At 32.8% G+C, this 22,640-nt stretch overlaps 2 protein-coding genes across 2 annotated transcripts in view; both read right to left on the reverse strand.

The window, feature by feature from the left end:
- The window catches only part of LOC144842676 (uncharacterized), a 158,255-nt gene extending 155,679 nt beyond the window's left edge, over positions 1-2,576 (reverse strand). Inside the window, exons 1-4 of the mRNA XM_078699198.1 lie at positions 2,413-2,576; positions 2,149-2,274; positions 1,448-1,723; positions 801-1,124 (exon numbers count right to left, since the gene is read on the reverse strand). Of these exons, the coding sequence (XP_078555324.1) occupies positions 801-1,124; positions 1,448-1,723; positions 2,149-2,274; positions 2,413-2,560 (874 nt within the window). The 5' untranslated portion in view covers positions 2,561-2,576. The remainder of the gene's footprint in view (positions 1-800; positions 1,125-1,447; positions 1,724-2,148; positions 2,275-2,412) is intronic.
- Positions 2,577-3,077: 501 nt separating this feature from the next.
- LOC144843344 (uncharacterized) lies at positions 3,078-10,449 on the reverse strand. Its single transcript, XM_078700137.1, has 10 exons — positions 10,336-10,449; positions 10,065-10,178; positions 9,426-9,604; positions 6,980-7,069; positions 6,427-6,705; positions 5,082-5,327; positions 4,535-4,720; positions 4,008-4,163; positions 3,633-3,914; positions 3,078-3,167 (listed from the first exon to the last, which is right to left on the reverse strand). The coding sequence occupies exons 1-10, from the start codon at positions 10,445-10,447 to the stop codon at positions 3,078-3,080; spliced, it is 1,734 nt and encodes a 577-aa protein (XP_078556263.1). The 5' UTR covers positions 10,448-10,449.
- Between the last annotated feature and the right edge of the window lie 12,191 nt (positions 10,450-22,640).

The following is a 22,640-nucleotide window of genomic DNA, read 5'->3' on the forward strand; positions in this document are numbered from 1 at the left end:
ATACATTTGGTTGTTTTTCTTCAAACATTGAGGTGCTGAAATTAAGCAACATTTCTGGAATATAACATTCTATTGGTAGGCTTATTGGCAGTAAGAATTTGTTTTTTCCCATCAGGAAAAAAGGCAGAAATCATGAATAATGCATGAGCCTAATTACTAATTATTTTCTTATTATTGTATTCTTAGAATAACAAGATAGCTAACCTATTTCCTAAATACAAGAGAACTTAACGCTCGAAAATATACAAAATTTGTATACGTCCTTACGTAAAATACATATTGCATAATCCTATCACAACAACATAAGTTACATAAATATTTGATTTTCCCCAAAAGTATAATGGGTCAATAATGGATGTGGTTTACTGATTGGAGGCATCTGTATGGCCAGTAAAAATACACTTGTTTTATTGGTGATGAATGGGAAGAAAGGGACCATTCTCTTTTATGTTTTTTCAGATGCGTGTTCATTTTCGACAGTTTTTTCTGTTTGTTATCTAGGCAAATTTCCAAGGATAACCATAAGCGAATTCAATCACCAACCTTCTTAAAGGTGGCAATCCCGTTCACAAGACAAACATATACACAAGATGCTCTACATAAACAAAGTCCTATTACAAATCTTTGCGAGTGGAGTTGTATTTGTCATTAGAAAAAATTGGTAGCAAGCTTAATCACGTTTAAACATTTCTTGTTTATCAAATGATTGCTGATGACAATAAAAAGTCAAATAGTGATTATTTCTACAGTAGTATCAGGTATACATATAACATTTGTTTTTAATAACAATCATTACCCACCTTGTCCTGATTGGTCTGTAAACACTGCAACTTCTAAACTGACGTCATCTTTGTATTCATATCTTGTACACAGGCTATCAGCTAAATCAACACGTCCCTGTTGTTTTAAAGCCTTGATCATTGTAGGTAGTTGATGTGCTTCTGTATGTTGACAGCTATTTCTCCATTGGACCAATACTTCCATTATGGCATCTTCTACATGTTTGTTTTTGTCTGCAATTTTATTAACGTTTTCCCATTTGATTCCAAGTCGCACTGCTAGTCTTCTCCAACTTTGATGTAAATTGTCACAGATGAATAGGAGATCTTCATCATCAAAACAAGCTGTGAAATAATAAAAGCAATAAGTTATTGAGTTCTGTTTCAATTAAATTCAACTCCCTATTCCATTCAATATTTTGTTTTGGAATCTCTCGTCCATAGAAAATAAACATAATTTTGTATCAATTAACAAATTTAAATAAAAATATGATTATCAGAATATATTTTTTTTAAAGCATTCAGTACTATGAGCAAGATTTTATAACACACCTAAGACGATTCTTAATTTATTTTGAGAATTGCGAGTCATATTTGATTTAAATGTGCTATTGCTCTCTTAATGACATCAATGAGAGTGCAATGTTGTTATATGTGCACAAAAGTACCTGCAATGTCACCATATTTGTGAAACAGCAGATCAGCAAGATCATTACGACCATGTTGTCTTAGTGCAGTGCATAATACTTGCTGCTGATTAAGGTCACTACCAACGTTGCTCCTCCAATGTTTCAGCATCATTGCTGTAGCTTTATCTGTCTGATTTTCATTATCAAAAATAGTATTCACTTTAGACCATGTAAGCCCCAAACGAACACCAAATCGTCTGCAGGAAAGATCCATCTCTCTGGACACTTTGTCAATAGTTAGGTCATCCACATAGTCTACATCAAAAAACAAAATTATGAATCAATTGTGTTTTTAATCCTTCACAATAATAACTAAACATAATAATTATTTTATCATAATATATACCTTTGTTATCCTTGACATCTGACACCCTCCTTCGTTTACTAGATCCCTTTACTTTTGATTTTAGAGATGTTTGAATTTAATTTAAAAATGATGATCTTCAAAAATATACACTAATGATAATTTCTGTATTAGCTGAACTAAACAGTTTTTCATTTATAATACTTTACCATCAACTTGTTGGCATATATTGCGCTGTATAGTGTTGATATTAATTTATATCTGTGAAAGTCAATTGCATTCAACTATCGCATGGTTTAAACATTAAAAACCTAGAATTGTAGTGTACGATGATGATGACAATCATTCATAATAAATCTTTTACCATCAACTGCACCTTTGTTATCCTTCACTTTACGAGTGATTCTTTGAAGTCTTGAAGTGGAAGCTTGTGCATTGCTGTGACCATCACTGTCAGAATCTAGAGCTATGCTTTGTTTTGTACTATCTCTCGATTCAGATTCTAAACAAAAATAAATCAAAAAGCAACATTTTAAAAACTGTATAAACTAGATGTACAGTTTTTTTTTATTTTACTTCATCTTAAAATTTTAACCTATAGCATTGAAACTGATGGATAATACAAACACAAATCCTCTACCTTTTAGTACAATGTCTCCAAACAGATTACGGTAACGTTTCACTTCCATTCCTCTGCTTCCACATGGCAACACATCTTTGTCAAATTTGCGTACAACATGCATATGAGTATGTTCACCTTTTGAACCACACACACAAGGGATATACATCTTTACTTTAACACCATGTGCATTCTTCTCACTCAAAAAGTGCAATTCTTTTTCAAGAAAAGTTAGAACCTAGAAAATATAATAATTTGATTTAGTTGATTATATTGCTACCCACAAAAAAAAGTAGTATTAGCTATTTAAAAAAAAAATTAGTAAATGGAGCAAAGAATGATAACATGTAAGCGTGTTTCAGAATCGGATCACCAAAACATATTGAAATACAAAATACATTAATATTTTACTTGTAAGTGTACATTACAGTATAACAAAATGTGTACTGTAATATTCAAAAGTTTTTATAAATGATCAAAAAAGTATTTACGCTTACAACTGAAATGCAACCTATCCATTTTGTTTAGAATAGACGAAAATAAAAGCTTGACATATTTGAATATTTGCACTGCAGCCTCAAGTTGTCCATGTTTAAATAAAGTAATTATTAATTATTGTTTAATTATCTTTAATCATCAAAATTGGTAATACTCTACATATCCAACTCATAAACATTATTTTTACATTAACTTACCTTCTTACAGATGCTAGGTTTTGGATCATCATCTTCAGGAAGGCCAGCAGCATTCATGATGTCTGTTCTAACTATTGTTGTCTGCAATATCAAAATCAATTTTTGTTTTATTTTCATTTCATAATTGTTTCTCTTTAATTTTCATTAAAGTAATTGCCACTATAATCTATATATAATCTATATATAATATTATAACCATACAAGATGAATGATAAAAACACCTTTTAATGTAGATAAGTGCTATATTTTCACCGATTTTCTGCCAACATGTTTCTGTTTGTTTGTCTTATGTAATGCTTGTGTATTAATTTTTGTTCAGGTAAATATTGTACAAGCATTTGCTTTTTATTTTAGTCTCTTTCCATTTTACTGTTATTACTGTTATATCTATATTGGAGAATATAACTGAAAATCTGAAACTGATAATGTTTCCATTATAATTCTATCTGAGGCTGATATTTTCTCAGAGGTAATTAAACATTTCCTAAGATGATACTTTCTCAGGTTTAGTTTTTAGTCTTATAGCATCATTTTTATTAAGCTTACCTGAAACAAACGGCAATTGTTGATGGTAGCTACATTTAGAACCACAAAATGATGGCCATCAATATGCAGTTCTACATGCTCATAGGACAATGTAGGCTCAACATCTTCCATTTGAAATTCCTCGATAAATTTAGTTGTAACACGTTGGAAGAGATCATCTGGTAGGTAGCCATCAAAGTCATGAAATAGAGAAATAGCACGTTTCTCTTCATATTTAACAGCCTTTGTATCATCACGTTGGGGCTTTAGGTGTGAAAGAACATAGAACGTTCGTCCAACATTCTATAGAAACAAAAATGGAACAAGAATAGTAGATGGAATAATTATTATATGAAAAAATAATTGAACTAAATATTTTAAATAAAATGTAAATACCTCTTTACTCCTTTTTTCACACATTAACCCAAAGGTTTGCATCAGAGACACAAAGAAGATAATCATCTCATCTGAATCATCCTTCCATATATGCCGCAACAGTTTTTCATCTAGTTTACCCCCATTTAAATTTCTCCAAAGCTGTTTCAAAGATGGCTAAAAAAATATAAAAGCACAAGTGTAATTTGTCAATGCAACAAAGTAATTACTGTTCTTCTGGTCAGTAAAACCTCTTCTTTGGGACAACCTTATTGAAACTTACTTGTGCAATGAATGAGGTTAACATCACAGCTAACATCTATTAAGAGGACACTTTGTTGGGTCTTCCCTTAATGGGAGTGCTACAGAAATACGTTTACAAGCATACATTTTAGTATTAGAATATAATAGAATTAATAAGATATAATTTCGTTCTCTGTGTGGCAGATATTACATTTTTACAGCTAAATCCATCACACTGAAAAACAATGTTTACGTCTGATATTCACCAATGATTAACACCACTCAAAGAAGTGAAGTTTACAAACCTGATTGCTGGGATCTATAACTGTGATGATTGTTTTAAACTTGTCAACTACTCCCATCAAATCTATAACAATTTTGTCTTTGAGGATCTTGTCATCTGGGTAGAACAGAATCTCACCAATGTCGTGCAAGTACTCAAGAAACTGTATTCTGTCAGTTATCTTACAACTAGCAAGTAAATCATTAATCTAAAAGGCAAATAAATATTATAATAAAAAATGTAACGAAAGAAAATGTTGATTAATTACAAACTGGTTTTCTGTTGATGTTATCAATCATTTCGTTAATGTTGAAAGGTTGTTTATATATGACATAATACTTAATCATGCAAGTGTAGATTTTAAATCTGAAAGTTTCCTAACCAACAGTAAACTCAAGGTTCAATTATCAATTTTTTTTTTCTTTAGTACCATTTGATACAGCAACCAGAGAAACAGGATTTAATGCTTTAATGTGATTTAAGAATAAACAAATGTAATGGATGTTAAACACTTATTATTAAAACACATTCATCAATTAATTTTTTTTATATAATGTATCTATTCTAACCTCAGATGTTGGTAGATATAGTTTGTCTTTTCGTAACTTTTGTATTTCCTGCAGTACTTGTAGCCATTTGATTGGCAAAGTAAGAATCATCATCTGGACTAATTTTTGTATTTGGAGAATGATTTTAGAAGCACCGCTCTTTTCAAATGGGAGACTGTTTTCAATGGTAAAGAGCTCTCCTTGCACCATGTCCTCAAATGGTTTTCCTTCCAGGGCTTTCCAAAGTATATTCTCTATTGCCTTTACCTAAAATAAATAACATCACATTGGAATTAAACGTATGTAAGGGAAATTTAAAAGGTGCCGTGAAAGCCCAGACCCCCCATCCCCTCCTATTTGTAAACTGCAAAAAGTCTTTCATTTAACTTATGTCACGCATTTATGTACCCAGTGAACACTGTATAATTATACCAATATAAGAAATCAAATAAAAAAATGTGTACTAAATCATAGATATTTGTATACCCTTTTATTTGTTTTATTATAGACCTAACTGATGGAACACTATTATCCCAATGAAAGCGCACATAGTATTTCATTTACGAAATAATCTTAGATTTTTACAAAATAATATTGTTTGAAAGTACTTTTAACCTTTACATATATTTTTTATTTTAATTAAGATAATCAGTTAAACACAAGCCAGCACAGTACAGTAGTATGTGCATGTCATGACAATGAAACAACCGTCCACCTGATTACATAATAGGGACTTTACGAAACAGGATGGTTAATTTTCTGTGTTTGCTAGAGCGCAAAAGCATAAACAAGACATAGCCGTTTTATTAGTTACGCACCACGTTAAGACGACAATGACAGGCCAGAGAGAGACAACTATGTCTACTACTAGCCTATAATAGGGCTAGTCTAGCTAGGGGGGCCTACCTAGATACTAATGGCAGTAGTTAGGCTACTTACTAGATATGCGTGTATTGAATTGGGTGTATGGCCTAGCTAGAACAGCAATATCTCTCTCCCCCCCCCCCCCCCCCCCCCCCCCCTTGGTAGTACAGCAAATGCCTAGCCTTCCTAGCCAGGGGTCTATCAAACGCCGTGCAAAATTGCTTCTAACAGCCATTTTAATCCAATAACAATGTTATTTCGTTAAACAATTAAATTAGAAGTGAAAATTACACTTTAAGTGTTTTGAACTGTATTTAAGGTTATAGGTCTATTATGTACTAGGCTAGGCCTAGTTGTATTTCTTGTTCTCCGTAAATGGGGAAATGCCAACTTTATTGTCCTCAAAAAGCTCCGCCCACTTTGTTAAATTATTAATGAGCACCGTCCTGTTTCGTAAATCACCTAATATGAGCATGACATGACGTATAAAACAATCGCCCACCTGATTACACAATATATGATTGCCAATGTTAGGGATGAAACTACATAATGTTTCCAATGAATCAATTACAATATACAATTTTGTAATGTTTAATGAAACAAAATGTGATGACATATGTACCCTTTGTTGTCTTTCTTGTTCAGTTTTACCAAGGCTCTCATAATGTGTACCAATCAGCATTATCTTGTTTTTCTGTCCTTTTCTTACGTTTACAAAAACTGAACGAATCCAAAACAGAATGATCTCAAGATTTGTCATTCGATGTTCATACATTTTTCCCTAAATCACAAAGAAAATGAACAACATTTACATTTTAAATTCTTAAACAGGTAGTTTGAAAAACATTGTGGCAAATTATCTTATTATTGTGGTAATTATAGCAGCACCAATTTATATAGAAAAACAACACTATCATGGAAATGGAAATAACAACAATCATATATTAGGCATCTGCTATTTGCACAGTTTTTGTTACGGTAAAGGATAACATGAAAGAAACATTTTAGTTATGTACAATTACATAGAACATTTGAAATTTGTAAAATATACTTACAGTTGTTGGATCACGAACTTTAGCTGGGGCATCAAGATCTTGATTTAGGTTAAATACCACACATACAACAGCATAAGACACCATGAATATCTATTAAAAATAATCATAATTATCAATATTAAAAACCGTTTATACACATGTGTCAGTATACTGGCACAACTGATCATTTGATACTTATTTTTTTCCTCACAAACTGCATGTTCACCTTGGAAACATTTACAATAATCATTGGTTTAATAAATAATGAATGTTTTATTACATTCTCTCTCCCCCTCTCTCTCCCTTTGCTATCCATCTATGCTAATATTACATTATGGTATACATCAATGAATACTATTTTATTTAAAGTCTCCCAAAACTGGACACCCTTCGGCTGGGTTTAGGCCTACAGAAATTCTGATATTCCAAATGTGTTTTTAAAGGAAAAAAGAATTTTGAACTTTTTTGACCTCAAGTCTGGTTTTGGTTTCTGGTAATTAGAGACTAGAGACTGAGTTGACTGTATTCAATTAAATGAAGAATAAAATACTAGAGGGTTCGCTCGCTTTGCTCGCGCACCCTCTAGTGGGTGTACCCGAATGGTCCTCGAAAACATGACCAACGCCTCTGGAAATTGAACTTGACAACAATCGGTCGTTATAGGAACGTAAAGGGGAAAAGTTACTCAATAGATTTATTTATTTGTAAACAAAATGTACATTAATTCTCCTGTAATGATGTAAAACTACAACAATTGGTATTACAACAATTGGTATTAATGCAAATAATATAATTGTAAAGAACAGTATACGTATAATATACATATTATATTATATATATTATCTGAAAGTTACACACAGGATGAAACCATTAATAGGGGTCATCAATCACTGAAACAGTCTCTAACGTGACCGTACCAAGAGACCAAAAGCATAGTTTATCAAAGTGGGTGACAGTGAGTGATTGTATCACAATATATCATGACAACAGCATCCTTAATTTTGGAACAAAATGATCAAATAACAACTTTCGTAGCCTACTTATATCGGTCGTAGTAGACACCATTTATAATTATAAATAGAGCAAGCAACATATATAATCAATAATATAAACAGCAAAGGTGTTTCCCTGGTAGGCCTACCAGGCCTTCTATAGTAACATTGAATCGCACCTAAATTTGATTAAATGATTAATAAAATAGCATAAATAATTAGTTCAATTAGCCTCCTATAGTAACATTGATCCTAACAGAACCTCAGAAGGAGGTATATGTATTATTAATAAGTACAAACTCTTCAGTAAGGCTGTGTTTATACAACACGCTTCTTATTCACACGCATGTTCGTAGGATGCGTGTTATCACAGATCAAGGTCAACCCCCTAATCTGCATCGTTCATACATAAAAAATGAACTACCGTGTTGAACGTTCGTGTGTGCTTTGTGAGCAGGAAGTTTCGTCAGACACAATAGTGTTAGGCCAAAAAAAAAAAGTATTATTGTGTTGGCCACGCCCGACCGACCCTAAAGTGACGAAAATGAAGGTCAGCTTTTTTTTTGTGAGCCAAACGGCAATCGTGACACCAAATAGTGAAAATATATTGTCTTATTCATATTTCACCTCTGCCCGGACGCGAATTTTGTTTTCGTAGGTAAGTGAGGAAAAAAATTATGAATTATTCATGATATCCCAGTCAGTCATTTGCGCATGCGCATTACATTGATCGCGATTACGTCACCTTTCTCGCGCGACGTTATGAAAAAATAAAGTTACATAGAAGAAAACTTTTTCGCAATATAAAAAAGATAAGAATGACGGTATCCAAATGCGAAATTTGTGATGATGATGAGGAAGATGTAGGACGCGATATAATCTATGAAAAATTAGAGGTCAGTTATGCTTTATTATAATTTAGAGGATGAAAGGACGGCGATGATGACTCCCTTTCCTGAGTATGAATGATGTCGGTGCTGTCGCGCCTCCTTTACAAACGAGTTTGTTACCATGCCCACAATAATATAGGTCAGGCCTAGGCTAGGCCTATTATAAATATTATTTTTATAGGATAACAAAAGAAGAAGAAGAAGAAATGGCATATTAAATGATTTCATCAGATTGGAAAACAAATAGAGGGTTGGGTAGGCTATGCCATTGCTACTACTAACTACACACTAGCAACAGCGATGAGTGCAGTCGCAATGTACTGATGTATTAATAATAATAATGATCAATAATCATTTAATAATAATTAAATGTAATGATAATGATGATGATGATAATTAATGCAAGTATATCTTAATTCTATGGTGTCTCAAACTGAACTGTACAAAGTTATGGGTAAACGGTGATCAGTGATTGGCTATTCTATATGGCATATGATAATATACTACTACGACGGTAGTATTGTAACAGGAGGCATAATAAATTAAAGGCAAAAATAAGAAATTAGATAAATCAATACAATTTACCCGTTGTATCACATGGTATATAGGCTGCCCTCCAAAGTCCCAGATGTTCATAACAAACTTGTTGCTATCCACTTTAGAGTCACCACCTTTTCTTACAGAGCGAAGTTGGCTTTCAACTTTATTCAAGAACTCTTTAGGAATTTGTGGTGGTCTATCAAGTTTTTCTTCATACACTGGTTCTGTTGTGATAAAATAATAATACACAATACAACAGTTTAATTCAATATCATTTCAACATTTAAAAACAAATTAGAAATCCATCATAATAAAGCTGTTTCTTTTTATTTAAATCTTGATAATTTTAAAAACAGACAAGACAGATGGAGAGTATATAGAGCGGGATGACACTATAACTTTTTTGTTAAAAGAAAAGGTATTTCCAATGCAATATTTAATTATCTAAACCTTATTCTTTCCAATTAATGGTTTAGTGATTAGTTTATTTGACCATATTGTACTGCAGTGTCATACAATATACAAATACTAGTATTAACTGTCAAAGTAACTTGCAAGATAATATGTTCATTAGCAGACACATGATTATGATCAAATTTCCGCTCCTTTAATCGTTTCAATATTTCTGATATCATTACTATGTATGAACAGCACAATCAAGCACATTTCAAAATAAATATTTACCCTCTTTTTGTGGGCTTGGCATTGGATTTGAACATTTTGATGTTTCAGCAAATTTGGCTTCCTGTTTTGATGTTGATGCTCCTGTGGGGTTTTTCTCTTTCTCATGTCTACTTTCTGAAAAATGTTCTGATATAATTAAAGATGACGCTATCTTTTTGTAATAAGGAGCATAATAAATTAACATTTAATAATATCATGCTTTATAATCAAATTAACTTGACAAGAACAAAGTTTAACTAAATTTGAATTAACTTTAATTAAATTCTTTTACCAGATTTGGTTTTCTCCTTTGATGGTCCTGCTATTGGTGTGTATCCTTCTGTATGGCGTGGACTTTTCAACATTTGTTTAACTGTGACATCAGTGACAGCATCCTGATACATTTCTAAAGCTTTTTAATTACAAAAATGTTAATAAAATCATATATATTATATTTTACACTGTTACATATTGGTTTTTAAAAAGCATTGAAACCATTTGATACAAATAATTGATCCTCCTTGGTCAAAGTGGATAACAATTATATGATATTAAAATGGCAGTTTACTTATTTAGTTAAAAAAATACAAAAACACACTGTGACATGACAAAGCATGTCACAGGGTGAATTTTAAAACATCTATTTTTATTTTTTAACAGCAGCATGTATCTGAATAAAGTGAATACTTACAAATATCCTGTGTTGTTTCTTTCAACATTTCTTTGTTACTGGGATCTGGTGTACACACCGTTGTTTTAACCATTGCATCAGTTATTATATGCACTGGATTAAACCTATGGCAAAATGACGTTGTATAATTCAGAAAAGAATGTTTGCATTAATAATCTAGAGACACAAAACAATTTGATGGTATACTGCAATTACATTGTTTTTACGTTGCATTATAATCTTATTTTAAACCTTCAACATACCCAGAACACTAAAGGGCCAAATAATCAAACAATAGTTTTAATAGTAAATTTTAATCAATTATATTCTTACTCTTTTACATTGTGATATTATTAAGATTATTTATGTTTAGATAACTTATAAGGATCCCAATAAAAATAAGGTAGTTAAGCTATTTTGGCTATGTGTATGGGTGACTGGAATACAAGCTTTGTTTTGATGGTCACTCTTATCAATATTTTCAATGTATTTTGATATTATTTTATGATGAAATAATAAAACTATTCAGGAAAATATGTTAAATGTCTTATTCTTTTAATTGATCCTACAGTAACAACTGTATGCAACAGTTTAAGCGGTTTAATGAAATAGTTTAAAAAAAAATTAAACCACTTTAAAAAAAACAGTAAGGTAACATCTATTAGGCCACAATTTTACCATGGCTAATTTTTAAACATTACCAAACCTAAACTCAATATCACCATATTTTGAGTTTCACAATATCCTGTTGAAAACAAATTGAAAGCATCTGTTAATGTTTCTATCAGTAACTTTTCACTTATCCTTACAGACAGTATAGACCCTCAACAATGCGTGTTCACAGGAACTATGTGTGTACAGTTATATACCAGTCAAACAAAAATACATCTACGCAATAAAATATATAGGACACTGTTCCCAACTGCAAGTAGCAAACAATCAATCAACAAAAATTGATACGATATAATATAATGTGCTTACTCTTTTCTTAAAAGAGAATTGATAGTAGAAGTTTTTCCAACATTCTCAAGTCCTACAAAAATAGTTCTTCCTTGATTAAACTCTGTTTGTCCTTCTTCAAGTGCATTTTGAAATGCTTTCACCGCATCAGGTCCGCTTGCCAATATCTCCTCTGGAACATGCATTTCTTAAAATAAACAAAATAAATTATTGTATAATTTCCTACTTTCATTTTTTCATGGAAATTCTAAATATATTGGTATCTGAAATAAATGCCTGTCATTGGCAGAAAATACAGTACCAACTCGTTATTTCACTAGGCTATTAAACAAGAAAACTGAGATCTAGACAACTCAAATATATCCATTCTTAATCAGAGGGATTTAAAAAATAGTGTATACCTTTATAAAATATTTCATTGCAGTGTTATAGATTAGGGTTTGCATAATTTTATTAATGTTTTGATTTAATTATTAAATTTACTATATTAGCTCAATATTATTGTTATTATTTATTTCATTTCATAATTTTATTTCTTAAATAATCCCAATTTGATTCTATTAAAAAAATGTTAAAGAATATAATGTGATTTTAAGTAAAAATCTATAATCTGTTTTGAAGAAACTTGCATTAATAACAATCATTGGCTAAGAATTTACTTATATTGTTATTTATTTTACTTTAACAAATAAACAAGTAAAAACAAGACAATGTGAAAATTACAAACTAAACCTATTTTAGATAAGTGGTTTTTCATTTAAGTTTTTGTGATATTACAGCTGGACATACCATATTGTTTCAAGATTAGTTATCAGTTGATTTACACTTGTTTACAGCCTACCTGTTAGCCTACTTTGCTAAACTCACCTTTTAATATGTCAATTATCTCGGCTTTTTGACCTGCCCTTAATTCGTTGTCATATTTCTTACACGCATTTTCATTGTAAAAATCTATTACAGATTTGCCATACTGTGTAAATTAAAAATGAATATTTTATGTAAAAGAATACATTTTATTTTATTTATTTTTAAATTTTTTGTTTACATTATTAATCAAAATAGGAATCGAGTCATACTGATACTGATTCTAATGTATTCTAAAAAAAGACCACGTCCTGTAATAATGTCTGCACGTTTTGTTACATCTTCTAATTTGGTATATAAGTATAATTTTCAATCGATTATACAAATTATTATGACAATATTTAATAGGGGCCTATAATGCAAATAAATTAAGAATATAAAAACAATAACAATACTATTGTTATTGTTTTTATATTCTTAATTTATTTGCATTAATTATTAAATTAGGCCTACATAATTATAACAAAAACTGTATACACAATTTAACAAAAACAAATTATCATTTTTAATTTAAATACTAATTACGTAACCTAACTTTATTTAACATTAAACCAACCTTATCTTCTTTTGAAACGTAAGATTTACCGGAACATTCCTTCATTAGATACACAATGATGGCTATGTGTTCGTTGTACGTGAGATCTTGTGCGACACATGCATGCAGAAGTGTGCGTTTATCCTAGTAAATAATAATATGGTATTTTGTATAAAATATAATTTTGATTTGTTAAATGTTAAAATGTTAAATGTATTATTACTGGTCCTCAAGTTTAACTGGAAACTGAGGAATTTCGGATTAGGCCCTCCACGGACCCACGGCAGCCAGCAGTGCAGCGCCTACCAGATCAGCACACCGGGAGACGATCCCCTCTCTTTTCGAATATTGTGCCAAGTTCTTTAACGTGCACTGTTAAGTACACGGGACCAACGGCTTTACATCCCATCCGAAGTACAAGGCAATGAGAGTAAAGCATCTTGCCTAAGGATGCAATTAGTATGGTACAGATAACCTCGAACCCATGCCTATCACATGCTAGTCCGATAGCACTATTGCACCATCACTCTCTGGTGTATATACAGCACCCGCCGCTATTTCTAGACGGTCTCCCATTCAGAACGCAACCGGGCCCAATGTTGTTTAACTTCGGTGATCTAACGAGAACCGGTGTTTCAACGCAGTATGGCCGTATATCTTAACATATATATGTTAATTATTGAAATAAGTAATTAGTATCTTCATCACATAAATAACACAACACAATGACGTCAGATATTTGTCGTTTTGGTTGTGAACGCAGTGGGTTTTCAGCAGGAATTGAAAAGTGTAGATAGATCTTTCTATAGATATTTATATTCATAATGTTTACATGATTAATGATGATGGATCCCATTACCTGTCTACACAGTGTACTATACGCTTTTTTCACACAACTGTAGGCCTTCTGTTTTTTTAAAATTCACTTTCAGATTACGATTTATACATGGCTCCTATTGAGAAGACACGTGATGCACTTGTACTGACATAGCGGTTTATATATAGTAGTGTTAACCACTAACGTAACACAAATCATCCACTAATGTAAAAGTAACCACTAACGTAACACAAATCAACCACTAACGTAACAACAGTTTAACCACTAACGTAACCAAATTTAACCACTAACGTAACAACAGTAGAGATGTTAAGAAATCTTAGGCAATTTTTGTTTTGGAAGTTGGAAAGCTAGGACTCAAGTCCAGTCACGTTTGTCTGTACCTCAACTATCAATTTTTGGTTAAACAATGGTGTCAAATGGAACTAAATTAAAACATTTGTTTTCTATCCTTCAAAACCTTTAGACGTAAGGGTCTTAATTTTAAGCTTGAAATGTAAATTCCAATCTTAAAACTTCAGCCTATTTTTCCTATTTTGAATCATATGTTTGTCTGTGTGAGTGTCCGTCCGGCTATCAATACTGTAACCGTAAGACACACTAGTTTCCGTATGAAAAGTTGGAGATACCTTATTGTGATGAAAGCCGTGGCATTTACATGCTTATCTGTCTGTTTGTCTAACAATACTCTTACTTTCAATGACGTGACACGATTTTCTCTCAAGTATATGCTTTGATTATGCTTTTCTGTCAATTTATGCATATTCAACAATACATTGTATATTGAATTATATATATATACAAGTCTAAAGGCTAAAAATGAGAAAATAATAATAAAAAACAGAATGATGGACGGACAGTCGGACAGATAATCATAGACACGAAAGAGGTTCAATATCAATAGGGGCCTACATTTGAGGAAATAAATCATGTTGAAAGTAACAACTTTCTCATACAGTTATTAAAAAATGAGAATTTACTGATGGACGGACACTAAGACAATTTTGTGAAGGAAAATCGGACTAAATTGTTTTATGTCCATAATATTTCTACTACTGTTGTTACGTTAGTGGTTAATGTTACATTAGTGGTTGATTTTTGTTACGTTAGTGGTTAATGTTACATTAGTTGTTGATTGTTACGTTAGTGGGTGATACAGGACCTAGATGGTTAAAGTTTGCACAATACACAACCACACAGTTGTATTTATTTTGTATTTTGTGTGTACAAATACAGGTGGTAAAGATAACATGTGCGATTCATCGTAATCTAAAAACAAGTTGTGTGCAAACAGTAAAGTAGAATAATGTCAAACGGAGTCCATCACAAAATAAAAAGTTAATACAGATGATAACGAATGATTACAAAAACAGAAACCTCGAAAACAGCGACGAAACCCAGGGTCTCTGGTTTCGAGATTTGTTTAAAACATAGACCTCAACACAATCTTCTCATTATTAGGCTATAAGGTTTTCGATATTTCCCGAATACAAAGACCCCCTCAAATGTTATCAATACTATGTTATAGGGGTATGTTGAACTCACAAATTACTCACAGTACATAAATTAAATGTTATATTCAATCTAATGAAGTTTTTGAAGTACCGATAATAGGACTTTATACCGATGACATTGTTAATTGGTTCATTTCTTTACCTTTTTTAAATGGTGGTACATCTTTTAGATCGAGAAAACTATAAAGAAAGTATGTATATACCCATGACGTAGAATTAGCGTTAAATAATTACGGAAGAAACAACTATTAATTCATTCGGTCTTTGTTATAAAGGAAGAGGCAGATAGAGTTAAAAGAAAGAGAATCAAGGAAACGCGCGTGTTTTAACGCGAATTCAAATGGCTTTTCCTACTCTACAAATGACATCAGAGAGAATGCATTGATTGTGTAAATATAAATTATCTATAACAGCACACCTTGCTATTCATTTGATTTCACAACGATTAAAAACATAGTCCAACATCGTTACGGGCGTTCTTACAGTAAATATTTACTGGAAATAATATCGCATTAGTCGATGTCTTCAGCCGTTTTTCATACAGTATTCCATAATTTTAGGATGAAGTTTGCTGTTAGAAAAGCGACACTGATGCAGCTGTTTATGGCATGATAGTTGAAGCACGCATATATTAGGCTTGATTTATAACTTTCGTTATTAACTTATTTTGTGTTAATTTCAATAAAACATCTATGAGTCTTTTCAAGCTTCTCTTACATTCGTTACAATACACTTCTCACTTCGTGGATACAATATTTATATTGTATAGTTTAATAGACCAGCTTCAGATTGAGATAGGTGCCACCCGGAAAGGACAATAATGACTCAATGTTTTCTTGGGTCCTTACATGTGTATGAACAGAAAGGTTGCAGGAAAACGCACATTTTGGGGTGGGTTGGGGTGATAATCCAAAATTGCCACCAAAATAGTAAAATGTTAACAAAAAATACATTGTTGTCAGTAAGTATTGTCTTGGAACAGAAATGAGACCATTGATATGATCACATACCCTCTGTGAACTATCATCACGCATATTTGTATAATGATACCATGCTTTAAATTTAGTAGTGACCACCATTTAATCAAAATCAAATCGAAGTGGTTTGAAATTACACATAAGACACTGAATATTATTGTGTAAATGACTTACGTGGTTCAAATGATTTACGTCTGCTCCAGAGTTGATGAGATACATACATGTACGCACGTGACCCTTAGCTGCAGCTACTATAAGAGGTGTATTCCCGTCCTGAAAAAAAAAGTATAGTACTTTATACAAAATATAATAGGTTGCTGATAGAAGATGCGATACTTGGAGTATGCCTAATGCACATTTATAAACTACTTGTACAATGATAGTAAACCTTCGCACACGAGTCGCAGATAATTGGCATAATGAGTATAGTTTTAGTCTTATACTTTTAACTCTATTTTGGTTTTGCTATTCTGGTACCAGGAATACGGTAGTATATAAAATTAATTAAATAAATAAAACAAATTAAAATTAAACCAATTACAAGAGGTTAGAGAAAAGGTTTCTTCTATGTGTGAAAGCAATTATTATATATTTAGCCAGCTTCTAATGCTGTATTTGCCTCAGACAGATTACCTTTCCTCTGGTGAAGGCGGGCACTACACGAGAAGAGCTCTTGATTAATGTATAGGACCAAGCAAGGTGCTTAAACAGTCTTGGCTTAGTCATCACAACAAAACAGAGAACATATTATAATTTCACTTAACAAAAATAAAACGGTATAACTTTTTCAAGATTCAAGCGACTCGCTTCGATTTGACGCTTGATAATGATATGAAACCTTTGGCAATGCAATAAGTACGTTTACCCAACTGAGAAAACATAATTATTAAGTGCCAAATACTGTACCATGACCCCTTAAGAAAGGGTTACAGGTCAATATATGTCCCACTGGACATAATTAACATAATGAGTACACATATGAAACCAATCCTAAAATGTGTATTTTTAGAGTCAACAAAAGATTCGTCATTCTTATGTGTCAACTCGTCCTGTACCTAGTACATTTAAGAAAGCCATTAATTACCGCTATTTAACATTTTAATTAGCATAATCGAGTATATCAATAGAATCTTCGGCAATACCCAACTGAGACAACGTAATTCTTCAGTGCCAAATGCTGTACCATGGCCCCTAAGAAAGGTCAGTTTCTGTTGCAAAAAAACTTGATTATGCATAATTAGTAGCCTTAAAAAATGATAAAATATTTAAGTTCAGTGTCTACCAAAAGATTTATCTTTCTTACATGGCAACTTCTGTCAACTTATTTCACTCAAGGAAGCTGCTAATTAATAATTATTATTAATTAATAAACTTAACTTAACAGGAAGAAAAATCGTAAACTCTAAACTTAAGTATATAGAATGCTTCTCCCTCTACAATACATTTTGGAGTTATGTTATAGGGGTATGTTGAACTCACGAATTACTCACAGTACATAAATTAAATTTTATATTCAATCTAATGAAGTTTTTGAAGTACCGATAATAGGACTTTATAAATTATACCGATGACATTGTTAATTGGTTCATTTCTTTACCTTTTTTAAATGGTGGTACATCTTTCAGATCGAGAAAACTATAAAGAAAGTCTATATACCCATTACGTAGAATTAGCGTTAAATAATGACGGAAGAAACAACTTTTAATTCATTCGGTGTTTGTTAAAAAGAAAGAGGCAGACAGAGTTAATAGAAAGAGAATCAATGAAACGCGCGTTTTTAGTCGCGTGGACGCGACTCTATAGTTCACTATGTCGGTCGGTTGGTCGGTCTGTCTGTCTGTCTGTCGGTCTGTCTGTCTGTCTGTCGGTCTGTCTGTCTGTCGGTCCGGTATCACTATGCGTTTTATCGCTTTCTGACCTTATCTTGATATCAGTTTAATCTAGCTAAGTCAATTTTTTACAGAATATTCCTTATGGCCAGGAATCGATGTGGTTATGTTTTCACGGTGCGCAATAAAAAATTACGCGGTCTACGCATGATTTAACGAAATCATGTTTGTAATCATATCTTCACAACCATGAATCACAATTAAATAAAATGTGGTACTCATTTTTCAGGGCATAAATCATCATATGGCAATACAATTACGTGCGTAGCGCATGTAACGCATGCGTACGTGCGCTCAAAATTTTCAAAATTTATTTTCGATGAAATAAGAGTACGTTTCAGGCGCGTTAAATGTTTTTGCGCACTCTTTTTGCCCCATTTCTGTTTTCTTGACTTACTTTTCAACTCGAAATTACGTTATGCGAGCATGTCAAAAGTGACAGGCTACGCACGTGTAAATTAAAAAAATATAAATGTTTTTAAACATTTCAACATTTTTAAACATGTTCAGTAATTTCGGTCAGTATAGTTCACTATGTCGGTCGGTCGGTCGGTCTTTCTGTCTGTCTGTCGGTCTGTCTGTCGGTCTGTCTGTCGGTTCGGTATCACTATGCATTGTAGCACGCAACTTAATGGCTGTTGGCCTTGTTCATACAGTATTCCATAATTTTAGGATGAAGCTTGCTGTTAGAAAAGAGACACTGATGCAGCTGTTTATGGCATGATAGTTGAAGCACGCATATATTAGGCTTGATTTATAACTTTCGTTATTAACTTATTTTGTGTTAACTTCAATGAAACATCTATGAGTCTTTTCAAGGACCAGGACGATACATCGTCGTTTTGACATAGTTACACAGGAATGCTCGAAAGTAGTTGACGTTGGAGATATACAAACATTAATTTGACTTTTGAAATTATATCGATACCTCCGTGTTTATCACCTCGCCTACAGTAGGAAATTTAAAAACTCGCCTAACAGTAGGATCATCCTCACTTAACAATGATTCAGTACGGTAATGACTGGTAGGTTCTATCATTTTCAAAAACAATTCAACAATTCAAAAATTGTAAATGTTGTATTACACACATACTGTACATTCCACATATTATATATGGTATTCTGTGTCAGGGTATTATTATAATTAATTATTATTTATTATAATTAATAATTATTCGCATATTACAGATACTCAAAGAATTACATTGGCTTCCTGTTCAGCACCGCATTGTCTATAAAATATTGTTATTAGTTTATACATGTATAACTTAGATTCGTTAAAACAAATTATTAAAAACTCATCTTTTTGACCAGGCTTATACATAGTCATAATTCTTTCCATTTTAAATTCAACATTTTCACTTTCACAATAATTCTGTAATATCATGTGCATAATGATGTATTTTACAATTGTCATCATTTTATCTCGAATGTCTTGACACAGAATTAACGGGAATACGATTGAGCCTCATCGGAAATCAAACTTGAAAATATCAGTTTCACTAAAATATACTATAGTGCCGCTGTGTTATCAAAGAAAGTATAGAATAAAATCAAATTGTTCAATTCTCACAAATATACCAATTGAAATGCCATAGTTTCTGTAATTCGTTTCTCTCAATATATAGAGTTACTGTATAAATGTTTCGTACAAATGGACACCGCCAGACAAGTGCGTCCTATCACTAGTAAGTAACTTGATTCACATTTTGATTCCTGTAACTTTGATACAGCGCAGATATCGACGCGTGAACCGCAATGAAAATGAGTTCGTGAATTAGACGTTTTACTATTGGTTATTATGAATATGAACAGTTTATCTTAAATGAAAGTTAAATAGAATTTGAATTGCGTGTTTATTGTATTAACAATTGTATGTAATTTTAGTATTAATTTGTTTAAAATGAATCTTATGAGGGTTAGTTTTATAGGAACATTAGTACTTGTTTTATTTGTTTTGGCAATTAGTGCAATTAAAGCGTAATTAATTCAGCAATCGTCATATTCCATTTGGAATACTACGTCCTGTAAAATGACTAGAATGTTCTCATGGTTGTATTGCAGCGCCTTTCCACGTATCATTTTAATCGCATCCCATCCTATTACTATTGAAACCGAATTGAAACATTTTTAAAAAGCTTTTATGATGGTCACAAAATTACAAGATACATTAAAGGAACGCTCATCATCAGATATATGTAATGAGAAATATACAAACATAATGTTGTGAAGTCATGGGTGGGTGTTAGGTGTGGCGGCGTTCATTTGAGGGAGGCATTTGTTGGTAACAATTTATAGTAAAATAAATTCCCCTAGATATGAACAAGTACAACATCGTATTTGATATTATCAAGAAATGATAACAGTCAACAATTGTATGAACATGCTTGGTAAATAAATAGATATAGCAGTCAATGAATTATTCAACAAATACAATTGTGTTTGTGTTATACTACAATATTGTGTGTATAAATATACGTTGCGGGGCGTTTATTAGAGGGTGGTGGTTGCATATTCCAAACATGTTTTATGGGGGAGAGGGTGTTTATTCAAATAAATTCGGTATCGCCTAATTGGTATAATCAATACATTATTTATTTTAAATCAAACACCAATAATCACCCGATTCTGTAGCTGTTAGTACACTCAGTGTGGAAGACTGTCGACAGTCTGCCAGAGACCTGTCTGACTGTATTAAGTACTTTTAATACACGATATCGCTGTCATTAGGTTCATATCTATAGACAATTTGTAACGTTATAATATGTATTCAATATAAAATCCACTCGGCAACCAGAATAGTATTAGTAGCAGGTTTATCGTATTGCCATGCATGGATAGGTGTTTTCCGCCGCTTTTAGGTCTTCTAGGCCTAGGCCTAGGCCTAGGCTAGTCAATTATTGTTATTGATTATACGAATTACGTAATTAGTTTAGTAGCTCATCTACCTTTTTAGCAGGGCATAATGAATATCGTAGCTAGGCTAGGCCTACTAGCGTCAAATCAACCAATTATTTGGGTGGTAGTAGTGGTACACGAGTTTAGGGAGTTAAGTACGAGTTGGCATGTACGAGTCGACCAGGGGGTGAATCGACAGGGTACACCTACTAGAGCATAGGCTATAGTCCTGCGAGAATGGGAAATCTGGCCTAGATAGGCATAGGGTATGCCCAAAAAAAGCTATCCTATCATATCCTATGAGCATAAAAAGGCCTCGTAGAGCCAGAGGTGTTAGCCTACTATGGATCACTGATTACCCGGATCACTATTATTTAGGCCTAGCTAGCCTAGGCCTAGAGTTAATTTTAAATTAAGTAGGTAGGCCTAGGCCCCAGTAAGTTCGGTCGCGTTTTCGGCCTATTTTTCAGGAAATGTGAGAGGTTAGGTGGGTTAGCCCAGCTAGGCTAACCTAACCTGTAAGTAGTATTCTAGCCCATCCATGATGGGTACGGGTTGGCATTTGTACGGGTTGACCCGTATCTGTATTCTAGCTAGGGTGCTGGTCAACCCGTACCCATGCCAACCCAACTTGGTTAACTCGTACCCAAATCATTGGTCAACTCGTACCCAAATCATTGGTCAACTCGTACCCAAATCATTGGTTAACTCGTACCCAAATCATTGGTCAACTCGTACCCACTTGGGCTAACCCGTACCCAAACCAATTCGTATGTAATATAAATATACTTTTAATAGCATTCGGCATTAAACATAGGTACGGGCCAGCCCATGATTAGTACGAGTGAGCCAAAGTGTTGGGTTGACCCGTATCTGTATTCTAGCTAGGGTGCTGGTCAACCCGTACCCATGCCAACCCAACTTGGCTAACTCGTACCCAAATCATTGGTCAACTCGTACCCAAATCATTGGTCAACTCGTACCCACTTGGGCTAACCTGTACCCAAACCAATTCGTATGTAATATAAATATACTTTTAATAGCATTCGCCATTAAACATAGGTACGGGCCAGCCCATGATTAGTACGAGCCAGCCCATGATGGGTACGAGTGAGCCAAAGTGTTGGGTACGAGTAAACCAAAATTTGGGTACGGGTTGACCTGTACCCTTCTAGCTAATCGTACTAGGCCTCGAGTAGGTCTACGCTAAAGTCCGGCTACAATAATGGTCTATTCTGTTTATAGCTTTATTGATAGCTGGGTTCAAATCTGGATTGGGACGGCTTTTCCTCATTCTAAAACAGATTTATGGAAGGCAATCGCCGCCAAAAATACAAAAGTAAAACAAACAACGTACTTTCACGATTTCCTTATCATAATAAAATAATATATGAATTTAACTGTAATATTGTATACATAGTAATTGCCATTGCATATATTATTATTATATAT

This window comes from Antedon bifida, chromosome 5 (genome assembly GCF_963402885.1).
Source record: "Antedon bifida chromosome 5, ecAntBifi1.1, whole genome shotgun sequence".
In the NCBI taxonomy this organism is placed as follows: domain Eukaryota; kingdom Metazoa; phylum Echinodermata; class Crinoidea; order Comatulida; family Antedonidae; genus Antedon; species Antedon bifida.

What these genes read in the sequence shown, in the direction of transcription:
- LOC144843344 (XM_078700137.1), bottom strand. Translation starts at nt 10,447, where the DNA reads ATGTATCAGGATGCTGTCACTGATGTCACAGTTAAACAAATGTTGAAA. An exon ending in TATACCATGTGATACAACGG is followed by an intron (nt 7,070 to 9,425) that starts GTAAATTGTATT and finishes TATTTTTAATAG; the next exon opens with ATATTCATGGTGTCTTATGC. An exon ending in ACAATTGCCGTTTGTTTCAG is followed by an intron (nt 3,168 to 3,632) that starts GTAAGCTTAATA and finishes TTGATATTGCAG; the next exon opens with ACAACAATAGTTAGAACAGA.